This window comes from Podarcis gaigeae (genome assembly GCF_964106915.1).
Source record: "Podarcis gaigeae genome assembly, chromosome: 2".
In the NCBI taxonomy this organism is placed as follows: Eukaryota; Metazoa; Chordata; class Lepidosauria; order Squamata; family Lacertidae; genus Podarcis; species Podarcis gaigeae.
Window position 1 is genome coordinate 68,621,517 of NC_139679.1, and position 13,655 is coordinate 68,635,171.

General features: G+C 41.0%; 1 protein-coding gene across 2 annotated transcripts in view; it reads right to left on the reverse strand.

Moving 5' to 3' along the window:
• Window positions 1-9,729: 9,729 nt before the first annotated feature.
• LOC310838672 (ovomucoid-like) overlaps window positions 9,730-13,655 on the reverse strand; it is a 32,663-nt gene continuing 28,737 nt past the window's right edge. For both annotated transcript variants that reach the window (XM_083726244.1, XM_083726243.1), the window contains exons 3-4: window positions 11,263-11,372; window positions 9,730-9,915 (exon numbers count right to left, since the gene is read on the reverse strand). In XM_083726244.1, the coding sequence (XP_083582370.1) occupies window positions 9,861-9,915; window positions 11,263-11,372 (165 nt within the window). In that variant the 3' untranslated portion in view covers window positions 9,730-9,860. The remainder of the gene's footprint in view (window positions 9,916-11,262; window positions 11,373-13,655) is intronic.

The window sequence follows — 13,655 nt, forward strand, 5'->3', positions numbered from 1 at the left end:
TGTCCCACTTTGTCGCTCAAAGGAGCTTCCCCTGATCCTATGCATTTTTACTCAGCAGTAAGCCTTATGAAGTAAGGATTCTCTTTCAAGGAAGAGTGAATTGGATTGAAGCCTGACACTTTATCAGATGTTTGCACAACATGGGGGTACTTCCTGCCTTTCCCTACCATAAGCGGATATTCTGATGAGCAGTTGAATTGCCTTCTGGTGGAAAAGGCTGAAGGATGGACACTATTTTCTCTGCTCTGTTGAGATTTCCTTGTGGAACAATATCTGTGAGATTGAGGAGCTCTTCTGCCTTTCTCTCTCACTAAAACAAGATGGTTGCTGCCTCTAAGAGATATCCTGAATGAACTTGGCAACTGGGCATATGCAGAACAGGATGATGGATCTGGTGGGCCATTGGCCTGATCCAGCAGCTGCTTCTTACGTTCCCCTTGTGCAGCAGAACGGTCTCCCCTTCTCTCTCTCCTCCTCTGCATAGCCTAACCTCCCCTAGGGATTTCCCAAATCCACCAGAGCAACATAGGTGACACAGTGAGACACCCAGGTAGGGAAAGCAAGCAGGAGAGAAATCCCATTGCATTAACTTTAAGTCTTCTGCTAGCACAATGATGTAGGTGGGTACCCAATTGTATGGCATATATCAATTTATATTATGGCAATTGATTTACTATGTGTATTTTTCTCTTATAACTATGTCTGGTGTGTTTTTTTAATTTGCTTCGATTAAAAATCAGTAGAAAAGCAAAGAAATGTATCATGGCAAGGGGATGGGATTTAGCCTCAGTGTCTAACTAATCACCTTACTCTCTACAGGTGTTTTGGGGGTTTTTTTAATCTGCAGAACTCAATTGCCAGAAGTCAGAAATGTAATAGTCGAAAGGGAGAAAATTCTCCTGATTGTTTGACTCAGTTCCCTGATTGTGCGTTATTAGTAACCAACTTCAAGACTGATCTCTTGCCCAAATCATATAATAATTTTAAGAATAGATAATACACAAATAAATGTATGGAGAGTTTGATAATGTTGCTGAGCTTATTTATTGATAAACCGAATTAAGGTGTTGCAAGATATTCACTGGCTCACAGAGGATAAGCAAAGAGAAGAATGCATTTTTTGTGGTTATGCGATGAGTGAAGCTTAAAGAGAAATGGGACTTCTTTTGCAGGTGTTTCATAGTCTTGTGCATCTTCCTAAGTATTTCAGTTTCAGCTTTCTTCCACTTTTGCCAATGAGAAAAAAAGAAGTAAATAAATATGAGAATTCATAAGATGCAGCTTTCATTATAACGCCTGAAAGAGAAATACTATATAGGTGGGAAAGCTTATGCCATCATTGCTCTTTGTCTTTGGGATGGGAAAGAGCTGAGGAAGAATCCTGTCTGAGACCCTGGAAAACTGCATTCTGACAGCCTAGCCAATATTGAGCAAGAGGGACCAATATTCTTTTCAGGTCTACCATTTGTGGAAGATTCCCCTTTGCCCGCCTTCATTGTAAATCTGAGTCAAACTACTCCAGGGGTAAACGTTCAGGCATTTACCTAGAGCAATTCCAAGATCCACATTAAGGAAAAACCTAGTGTAGGCCTTTGTTACCTTCAGAATAATGTTCTTACTATCCCCTAATTCCCTTATGGCTTTTTTGGTTATTTTTCTTCTGGGCCAACCCTATTACCTTTTGAGTTGAGTCCGGCCTGGTGGGATGGCGATAGAGCCCATTTGGGCATATATCCCCTGCCCCCAACACTCTTAGCGGGAGCAATAAGAGTGTCAGGAGGGTGCTGCATGTGAATAGCCCTCCCAACCCACTCCATCTTCAAATTCAGAGCTACCTACAGATTAGCTCTGCTCACCATGTTCCTTTGGGCCTCATAAGCAACACAAAACTCAGGAGAGGGGTTTCCCTCCGCTTGACTTTCCTTCTACATGGGTGCTGATTCTCTTTTTCTTTTCAGTTCTTTTATTTACATCTCACCATGCTTAGTGCAAATATAATCACGTACTTTTTAACTTCCAACAAAGATGTCAGAGGGGGGGAAAAGATTCCTGCACTCCAGGAGGTTGGACTACATGACTCTCGGGGTTCTTTCCAACTGCATGATTCTTTGATATACTCACATATATGCATTGCAGAAGAGACACTGGTTTCCATAGGTCTTGCCTATGAATGTGACATGATTAAGAATGAGGCAAAGATGAGGAATGCAAATGACAGTACGCCAAGTATTATATTAAGGTGTACATTCAAGCACAGGAAATGCTGATTTATCATTCTGGCAAGCAGTGAATTGTGTGATAAGGTTGTTCTGTATTCATCCTAAGTTCCCACTTGGAGCATGTGATTGGTGACACGGTAAGGCCCCATTGTGGGGGCTGAAACCTGCCAAATTATAGATCGTCAGTGCCAGGGATCTCATGCAAGATACCTTAAAGTTTAAAATATTGCAGGGTTAGAACAGGTACAAAGTTTTTCATGCTGCAAAACAAAAATTGCAAACATGAGAAAATTAATCATGTCAAATTGCGAGTGGGCACCTCCAGGCGTTTCATGCTTGACACATTTAAGAGTGGTTTTTGCAAATAAATACTTCTTTAAGAGAAAAACACAATGAGTGCCTAGATTCATAAGACAGTGGCTAAGTAATATGCCTGCAAGGTTGGGTGGTCTGTCTAGTAATAACAGAATAACCCCACTAGGCTACTACAGAACACAGTGGTAGTGCAACTTGTACAGCACGTTGGCAACAAATATTCACACAGGTGTTCAAAAATAATTTTACACCATTTATCAAATATGTGAGACAATTACTTACAAAGTGCCATGAAAACTACAAACTACCTAAAGTAAAGTGAACTTGCAATATCAGATTTTCTACGTTCTTACAAATTCTTGACTCAGTTTTTCGTTTTTTCTTGTTTTTCGAATAAGTTCAAGAAGATTCAAGAAAAGGGCAAGTTCAACATTGTTCCCAGTAGCTTTGAGGTGCTGATGAAGCAACGTATAAGAACGAAGACAGGGTTCCAGCATTCTATCCCCGTTTTGCCCTAGCAGTCCATGCAGTTGAGAGGCTGCTGTTTTGCCCCTGGTGGGGCCAATTTGTTGGGGTTGGCAGATAGCACACTCCCTGAGCACAGTTTTCTGGGCTTCTTCAGTTGTCTCGTGCCACGTGTCTATTAGTGCTAACTGATAATAATCCAAACGGAATCTTATCAGAATCAACATAATACACTTCTAGGTGTTCAATTAAATACAAAGTAAATATAATTTCTCCCACTATATAGAAAGAATCAATTTTCATGCAAAAGTTCATAATTATGTACTTACATATCTCTGAAGAGACAGTTTCTTGGCTTAAGCATACAAGACTGAATAGCTTAGCAAGGTAGCCCTGTTTGATTACAGATATATATATACATTCTCTCATTCTAGGTTTTTGAACAGGTGTTTTACATTAGTAGAGAGGTGAGGTAGTGGAGTAGAGGCTGGACATGATACTATTAATACTTACATCTTATGCATTTCACATCCAGATACACATTTCAATACCCATTGCTGTAATTAAATGAAAACTGAAAGATCTAATTCGGAATTTAATCCTACTGGCTGTAATGTTTTAATATTCAGGGAGTGTGCTATCAACCAACCCCAATGAATTGGCCCTGTCTTCTTTATTATACGCTGCTTCATCAGGACCTCACAGCTACTGGGAACAATGCTGAACTTGCCCTTTTCTTGAATCTTCTTGAACTTATTTGAAAAACAAGAAAATACAAAAAACAGAGTCAAGAATTTGTAAGAACCTAGTAAAATCTGATATTGCAAGTTCACTTTATTTTAGGTAGTTTGTAAGTTTCCATGGCACTTTATAAATAATTGAGTCTTTCTCACATATTTGATAAATGGTGTAAAATTATTTTTGAACAACTGTGTGAATATTTGTTACCAACGTGCTGTACGAGTTGCACTGTTTTATAAATGACACAGGTTGCATTTTTCTAGTAGTACGACAAAACACAAGCTGAGACTTTCTTACAAATTGTGGGTAGCAACTGGAACTAATAATAATACCACCGACTTTTTTTTAAAAGGGATGGGACTAGAGATGTGAAACCATGGGAAAAACCCATCTCTCTCTCTCTCTCTCTCTCTCTCTCTCTCACACACACACACACACACACACACACGCGCGCACACACACACACACACACACACACACAGAGAATAATTAAAAATTCCACAAGAAATATAAATTCACTTAACTCCATGCTACTTCCATGTTCTATCATAAGAATAAATGATTTCCCACTTACCTCTTCAAATGATGCTTTAACAACAACATCTAGATGCAAAACACAGAAAATGTAAAAATTATTTCGCAAATCCATATGCTGCATAATAGTCCATTTGATAACATTTATTTCTAGGAACTGAAAAGTGACGTGCATTGTATCTTGTACATCCTTTGTTATCCTAAAAGTGCATCTATAATGTGCCTTGGTAATATGCAATTTCCTTTAAATGCCACTGGGCATGGATAGGAAGACAATCAAATCAATGGGAAATGGTTCAGTCCATTAACTACACTAAATACAAATAACTGTATATACTGGTTTAGTCCATAACTAACTGGGACCCAGTTCTGTTGATTTCCCTTGAATGCCTGGCTGTGGTGCTTTGCGTGTTTAGAATCATGGCTAGGTCCACTTTTTATGTCATAAGAGCCACATGGAGACCATGAAGAAAGGAGGGTACATGGTAGCTTCAGGGGGCATTAATATTTCAAGCCTCCGTTTTCAAAAAGGCTCCTATTGTGTGAATAGTGGTGGGTGCCTTGAGTATTGTAGAGCTCTGATGCAAATTATCTTTATTTGATAGAGTAAATCTCACACAGCAACACATTCATTCTGGTTCTTCCTGGAATGTATAATTTCATAAAGGAGGAACCTTGAGAACAGACATGTTTCAGTGTTCAAAAGAATGAGAGAAAGGAGAGAAAGGTGTGTGTGTGTTGGGGAGATGTGTGTCTCTGTCCTTAGTGTCCCTATGATTGACCACAATGTCCTCTCCTTCCATTAGCTTTCAGCCAGTGAACACCAACATTTGCAGGGAGATTTTAACTGGATTTGGCCACCACAGGTGGAGCCTTCTTACACTCATTTGAAGGCATGAATAGTCCATGAATTGTATGGTCCCTACACCTCTCTGAGAAAGAGAACTTTTGCAATATGAAATACGACTCACCTGAGTACAAAAAGAAGACCATCAGAGTGAGGAGGAAAAAGCTGCCTGGCTTCATGGTGATGCTGGTGAGTTTAGTTCTGTCTGGCGCTTAGTGTTTTTCCAAGCAGTAGATGCTTCTCAGATTTCTCTGGCTGCAGTCAGGTCTGGAGTCCTGCCCTAAATATATAGATGTCATTGTGGCACCAATGATGAAATCTCCCAGTCTCAAGAAATATTTACATGTGGAAATAGGACATTACAGAGGGCAGCAATGTAATATACCATGCATAACAGTTCCCTTCCTCTGCAGAAACTAGGGACATGCAAGAAATATGTGGTAACCAGTAGCTTAGGAAGTTGCATGCAAAGTAGCTTGTCTTGACCATAAGCCAAAGCAAGGCTGAAAAAAGACTCCAGTGATTGGTACGGTAAGGCTAAAGTTTATAAAGCGTTCAAAAACCGTATTGTCAGGAAAGCATTGTTCAATGTCTGGATGAAATATAAAGATTTTTTGGAAAATAAAACCCCAAGGTGGCTTTCACCTATGGAAGCAAAGGCCCTGAAAAAGCTTAACATGGAATCTAACTGGCCAAAATATTGGGAAATTTTGGAGCAGGAGGGAGACAAAGTGAAATTGCAGAGTTATGAGAAACTTAAAGATAAGGTGCGAGACTGGTTACATTATTTTCAAGTAAGAGAGGCCTACTATTTGGATAGGAAAAACGGTTTCCAGGTGGAAAAATCAAAGTTGGAAACAGAATTGTTAGAACCCAAGGCTAAGATATTGTTGAGAATGTATAATCTGCTGTTGAAATGGAACACTGAGGACGAAACGGTAAAATCTGCTATGATAAAATGGGCACAAGATATTGGTCATAACATTATGTTTGCTGACTGGGAACAGTTGTGGACCACCGGTATGAAATTCACGGCATGTAATGCCTTAAGAGAGAATATTATGAAAATGATATATAGGTGGTACATGACCCCAGTCAAACTTGTAAAAATCTACCATTTGCCCGATAATAAATGTTGGAAATGTAAAGAAACTGAAGGGACATTCTTTCACCTTTGGTGGACGTGCCCAAGGATTAAGGCTTTCTGGGAGATGATATATAATGAACTGAAAAAGGTATTTAAGTATACCTTCTTGAAGAAACCAGAGGCCTTTCTCCTGGGTATGGTCGGCCAATTGGTGTCAAAGAAGGACAGAACCTTTTTTATGTATGCTACAGCAGCAGCAAGAATACTCATCGCAAAGCATTGGAAGACGCAAGATCTACCCACCTTGGAAGAATGGCAGATGCAAGCAATAGACTATATGGAACTGGCTGAAATGACCGGCAGAATTCGAGATCAAGGAGAAGAGCAGGTGGAAGAGGACTGGAAGAAGTTTAAAGTCTACCTACAAAAACACTGTAAAATTTTTGAATGTTGAGGACATTGAAAAGGAAAAGAAGGGGTTCTAGTGACTAAGTTAAATAAGAGTACAAAGGGAGGGATTAAGAATGCAAATGAATAAAGAATGATCTTGCTGAATTAATTACTACATGGAATACAAGATCGGGAGGCGGGTGGAAGCAAGGAAAATAAGGCTTTGAAGGTTATAACCGGAAAGTGAGTTTTTTTAATGCTAAAATTTTCTTTTTCTCTTCTTTTTTGTCTATGTCCTTTTTTTTCTTTTGTAATATTTGTGGGTTTTTATGTTGGAATGGATTTTTTTTTTGTTCTTTTTGTGTGTGTAAAACTCAATAAAATATTATATAAAAAAAGAAAAAAGACTCCAGTTATAAATTGCATGTCATATAGTATTCGCCAAAAAAATAACAATTTATTACATGTACTCTTAGCCAACACTGATTTCAGATATATATCTATATATCTAGATCTAGATCTAGATCTAGATATATATAGATATATATAGATATTCCGGGGGTGGGCAGTTTAGATGTGGCTATCATGAAAACCCATGGAACGAGCCTTACTGGTTCAACATGTAAGCTATAAAACTATAAAATAAAAGAGGTATTGTAAAGGTTGTCCAAGAAAGCAATACAAACATGTTATATACATCAAACACACTTATTATCTTTAATTCTTTGAAAACCCCAGAAGTGGAAAACAAGCACAGAGAAAACAAGATTTGGTGATAGGAGAAAACAACCCTTGAATGTTTGGCGTGAGCATCTTGGATTTCCATTGTTTGAGGCCATTTTCTTCTGAATACAAGTTACTGGGAAAACAGCAGGTGGGTCCAGTGTTTTTCCCTCAGGTCCTGCTTGCAGGCATCCCCTGGGTATCGGGTTGTCAGCTGTGAGAACAGGATCCTGGGACAGAAGAGACATGGGCATGATCCACCAGCGCTATTTTTATGTTCTTCTGATGCTCAGAGTATTCACCCAAAGGTCACCTTCCCCATTTTTCTGATTCTCTTTGAAGTAGCATATTGCCATAGATTTAAAGGGGGACACCCCCCAAAATACCCTAGAAATGAATATATGCTAGGATTTTGATTAATTGGGATATGGATTAAAATACAAGCTGCAGGGCTGTGCCAAACAGAGAATTCCTGGACTGTCTTATCCAAACCAGCCTGGTTGGCTTAGCAGAGAGCAAACCTGTTAACATGAGAAAAGGTGTTGATGGGCCAACAAGGAGGAATCCACGATGGGGATGTTAACAAGGTGATGGAGTGTATGTTTAAGGTGACAGGAAAAGGGAGTCTGGAAGCAAAGCATGCTGGGAAGAAGAAGCAGGAGGAAGAGCTGGAATCCATCTTGGGAAGGCTGTCTAAAGGCTGTCTGAAGGCTGCCTTTGCTGCTGTAGGGTACAAGTGCCTCTTGAAATGGCCATAATTGTAAGATCTGGACTCCCTCCATGCAGACTGAAGGTGTATATAGCTTAAGAAATTTGTTTCTTAAAGCCACAACAGTCTCCGTCGCATCCTGAATTCTCCAAAGAAACACATACCCTGTGTGGGCGCCTGGGACACCATGGCCTGTTGCCACCACTTGGCAGAGAAAGGGGCAGGCACTTGACTTTGGTAACAATATTCATTCTATTGAGATCATAGTGGTTTGGAAAGATCTTGATACTTCTAAAAAGAAGGATGATGCAACCATCATTCAGCAAAACTATAGAACTAAGGAGTCGCACCTACAATTTTGAGGCGTGAATTCTGCTTCATCTCCTTCCTAATCACCGCAGCATCTCTCTCCAGCCCTTATGCCTTTGCTTATTAGCCACCCATGTATAGTCCACACCAGCATCACCTCTCCATTCACCACACTAGCAGTTCTCTGCCCAATTTCCCTTATATGTTTGGGTGTGTTTTACATGATACATCTTGGCCAATTTTGGAAACAAGAAGCTGACTGAAGAAATCTGGACCTTGGGTTGGGAGAGTATTGAGGGTTTCAAATCTTGGCAAAGCTATGTCCCACTTTGTCCCTCAGAGGCACTTCTCCTGATCCTATGCATTTTTACTCCGCAGTAAGCCTTATGAAGTAAGGATTTGCTTTCAAGAAAGAGTGAATAGGATTGAAGCCTGACACTTTATCATATGTTTGCACAACATGTGGGTACTTTCCTGCCATTCCCTGCCATAAGCAGATATTTTGATGAGCAGTTGAGTTGCCTTCCAGTGGCAAAGGCTGATGGGTGGACACTATTTTCTCTGCTCTGTTGAGCTTTCCTTGTGGAACAATACCTGTGAAAGTGAGGAGCTCTTCTGCTTTTCTCTCTCACTAAAACAAGATGGCTGCTGCCTCTCAGAGATATCCTGAATGAACTTGGCAACTGGGCATATGCAGAACAGGATGATGGATCAGGTGGGCCATTGGCCTGATCCAGCAGCTGCTTCTTACATTCCCCTTGTGCAGCAGAATGCTCTCCCCTTCTCTCTCCTCCTCTTCCTCCTCGTCTGCATAGCCTAACCTGCCCTAGGGATTTCCGAAATCCGGCAGAGCGACATAGGTGACACAGTGAGACACCCAGGTGGGGAAAACAAGGAGGAGAGAAATCCCATTCCATTAACATTAATTCTTGCACTGGCACAATGATGTAGCTGGGTACCCACTTGAATGGCCTATATCAATTCATATGATGGCAACTGAATTTTCAATGTGTACTTTTCTCTTATTTCTCTGTCTGTTTTTTATTTTCTTCTATTAAAAATCAATAGAAAAGAAAACAAAGGTATTATGACAGGGGGGTGGGTCCTAGTCCCAGTGTCTAACTAATCACCTGGCTGTGTACAGGTGTTTTTTGGTTTTTTTTTTTTTAATCTGCAGAACTCAATTGCCAGAACTCAGAAATGTCATAGTCGAAAGGGAGAAGATTCTGCCGATTGTTTGACTCAGTTCCCTGATTGTGCGTTATTAGACCGATCTCTTGCCCAAATTATATAATATTTTTAAGAATAGATAATACACAAATAAATGTATGGAGAGTTTGATAATGTTGCTGAGCTTATTCATTGATAAACAGAATCAAGATGTTGCAAGATATTCACTGGCTCACAGAGGATAAGCAAAGAGAAGAATGGATTTTTTTTTTTTTTTTTGTGGTGATGCGATGAGTGAAGCTTAAAGAGAAATGGGTCTTCTTTTGTAGATGTTTCATAGTCTTGTGCATCTTAAGCTGCCATGCATTTTCTGAAGTATTCCAGTTTCAGCTTTCCTCCACTTTTGCTAATGAGGAGAAAAAGAAGTAAATAAGTATGAGAATTCGTAAGGTGCAACTTTCATTATAACTCCTTAAAGAGAAATACTATATAGGTGGGTAAGCTTATGCCATAATTGCTATGTGTCTTGCGGACGGGAAAGGGCTGAGGAAGAATCCTGTCAGAGATGCTGGAAAACTACTTCCCGTCAGCCTAGCCAATATTGAGCAAGAGGGACTAATGCACTTTTCAGGTCTACCATTTATGGAAGATTCCCCTTCTCCCGCCTTCATCGTACATCTGTGTCAAACCTCTCTAGCAGCAAATGTTCAGACTTTTACCTAGTGCAATTTCAAGATCCACATTAAGGAAACACCTAGTGTAGGCCTTTGTTGCCTTCAGAATAATGTTCTTATTACCCAATGATGAGGATTTTTGTTATTTTTCTTCTGGGCCAACCCTACTACCTTTTGCGTTGTGTCTGGCCTTATGGGATGGTGATAGTGTTGGGATGCTCCTAAGGAATTGGGGGCAATTGGCAAGCACCCAGATGGCCTTAGCCCATGGGCCAACATGCCGGTCAAACTCCAGTCCTTTGTGCAGCATGAATCTGTGACCCAGAGCTTCAGAAGTTCAGAAGCTGGGCACGCAACTCAGCAGAGTAAACGCACAACAGAAGCGGGAGGGAGAGGCTTTGTAAAGCATATTTACAAGCAGTTTATTAAGCATACATCAGGACAAAAGGAAAAACATGTCTTCTCCTCTTCATGTCCAAATGCAAGCAGCTTAAGCGATAGCTACACACAAACGTAAGTTCCCAGCAAGCTGTGCTGGAGTGTAAACAGGCATGTGACACACAACAGTCATACCTGTTCCTCTTAAGATGGAATGGAATATTCTAACAGATGGAGCCCATTTGGGCCTATTTCCCCTCCCCATCCCCCTGGATCGCTCTTAGTAGCAGCAACAAGAGTGTCAGGAGGGTGGTGCATGTGAAAAGCCCTCCCAAGCCACTCTATCTTCAAATTCAGGGCTACCTACAGATTAGCTCTGCTCACCATGTTCCTTTGGGCCTCATAAACAAGACAAAACTCAGGGCCATGGGCTAGAACCCCACATTGTGCAAAATGATTCCAGCACTGCCCGGGGGGTGTCTCCCCCCCGCTTGATTTTCCCTTCTACATGGGTGCTGATTCTCAATTTCTTTTTATTTCGTTTATTTACATCTCACCATGCTTAGTGAAAATATAATCATGTACTTTTTAACTTCCAACAAAGATGTCTGAGAGGAAAAAAAAGATTCCTGCACTCCAGGAGGTTGGACTACATGACTCTCGGGGTCCCTTCCAACTGCATTATTCTATGATATACTCACAAATATGCATTGCAGAAGTCACACTGGTTGCCATAGGTCTCGCCATCAGAACCGCAGTGGGGACGTTTCTCGAAGATGCATGCTGGGTTTGGATGCCCTTTGCAATATTCCTGAAGATGAAGGATACAACACTTTTAGAGGTCCTCCCCACTTAACCTTTGGACTGCAAGGCCTTTCTGATTATGACATGCCTAATAGGTAAAGGTAAAGGTACCCCTGCCCGTACGGGCCAGTCTTGACAGACTCTGGGGTTGTGCGCCCATCTCACTCAAGAGGCCAGGGGCCAGCGCTGTCCGGAGACACTTCCGGGTCACGTGGCCAGCGTGACATCGCTGCTCTGGCGAGCCAGAGCCGCACACGGAAACGCCGTTTACCTTCCCGCTGGTAAGCGGTCCCTATTTATCTACTTGCACCCGGAGGTGCTTTCGAACTGCTAGGTTGGCAGGCGCTGGGACCGAGCAGCGGGAGCGCACCCCGCCGCAGGGATTCGAACCGCCGACCTTTCGATCGGCAAGTCCTAGGCGCTGAGGCTTTAACCCACAGCGCCACCTGCGTCCCCTAATAATGAGGCACAAATGAGGAATACTTACTTACTTACTTTATCAAACCTTTATTAGGCATTATGGAAATAAAACCTTAAAAGAGAAAATAACATATAAAAGCCTTGAAATATATATAAAAAGGCAGCAGTTTGCTAAATGAATATATATATATACATATAGAGTCAGTGGTTTTCCTTGTTATCCTGCTCCTTGGAGGACTGCTACCAAAAACTCGGCTACCCCCGCCGTTACCCTTTGGTCAATGTCGGATAGGTAGAAACCCACACATTCACCTTGCTGAGGTTCCAGACCACCCAAAAGAGGGGACAGCACGCGTTGACGGAGCGTACTGTACAATGGGCAATGAAGGAGAATATGCTCTACAGTGTCCGGGACATTCATAGAGCATCTGCAGAGTCTCTTGTTTCTAGGAATGTTTTGATATCTTCCCCTGACAAATGCTGAGGGAAAAACATTCAAACGGGCCAGCATAAAAGCCCTACGTTGGGCTGGGATTATTAGTTTAGTGACGTAATTGGCTCTGCTATCTAAGATATTTAATTCATAGAATATGGGGGAGCAAATTTTGTTTACAGCTGCCATAATATTTTGTCTCTCGACATCCTTTAGTCTAGTTAGGATATTATGGGAGATATATTGCTCACTAGAATTGTACAGGGGCTCTAGCTCGATGCCTAAAGATTCAATCTTTTTTTCGAGGTGCTGATACCATCTTGATTTATAGGAGTCTTTGAGCAAATCAGCGAGCAGACTTGATGGAGGGCAGCGAAAGTGGCAGCGTAACCAATACTTTATTGAGGTGGACCATGCCCAATATTCCATTGTGTGTATGCCTATTTCTGCACACATTGTTTCATATTTGATCATAGCTGGGAGTCCAAGAATACGTCTCAGAAAGCTAGAGTGAATCTTTTTTAAATCATTGTTATATGCTTGGACCCATAGCGGGATTCCATAGAATATCTGGGATTGCACTTTTGTTTGAAATATCTGATTTGCCGCAGGAATAAATTGATTTCCTTTCTGATAATGAAAACGGGCAACTGCTGATGAGATGCACTTTGCCTGTTTTATGGCATTTGTGCGATGGGTTGCCCACCCTAAATTGCTCTGGAATAAGATTCCCAGATACCTATAGATTTTCACTTGTTGGATTTCTTGCCCTCTTATTTTCCATTTCTCTAATTTCCAACCATTCGAGAAGACCAAAATTTTTGTCTTCTCATAGTTTATAGAGAGTTTGTTACATTCGCAATAGAGGATCAGTGAAGATATAAGACGTTTCAGACCCAAGCTCGTTAAGGATAGTAGGACAGCATCGTCTGCGTATAGTAAGAGAGGGACTGGTTTCTGATTAAGTTTAGGGGCATGTGATTCTATTTTTTGAAGGTAATCTGGCAAGTCTGATAAAAATAAATTAAATAGAAAGGGGGCAAGAATACACCCTTGTTTTACCCCTTTCGAGATTGGGATGTCTGATGAAAGGTGACCTTTGATGTTAAGTTTGACTTGACAGGTATTGGAAGAGTGTAGATTTTGCATTAGAATCAATAGGCGCTGATCGATTTTTAATTCTGCGAGTTTCCTCCACAACTTTGGGCGGTCAATTGAGTCGAATGCACCACGAAAATCTACAAAAGCAGCGTATATCTTAGATTGCCTTTGGGATCTGTATTTTTCAACCAGATGCATAAGTATAAGACAGTGGTCTAGTGTGGAGCAACCTTTGGAGAAACCTATTTGTTCTTTCCCTGGTAAATTTAGATTTTTCATCCAGGTAAGGAGTTTAGATAAGAGGTGCTTAGCGTAGATTTTCCCTATCACTGATAG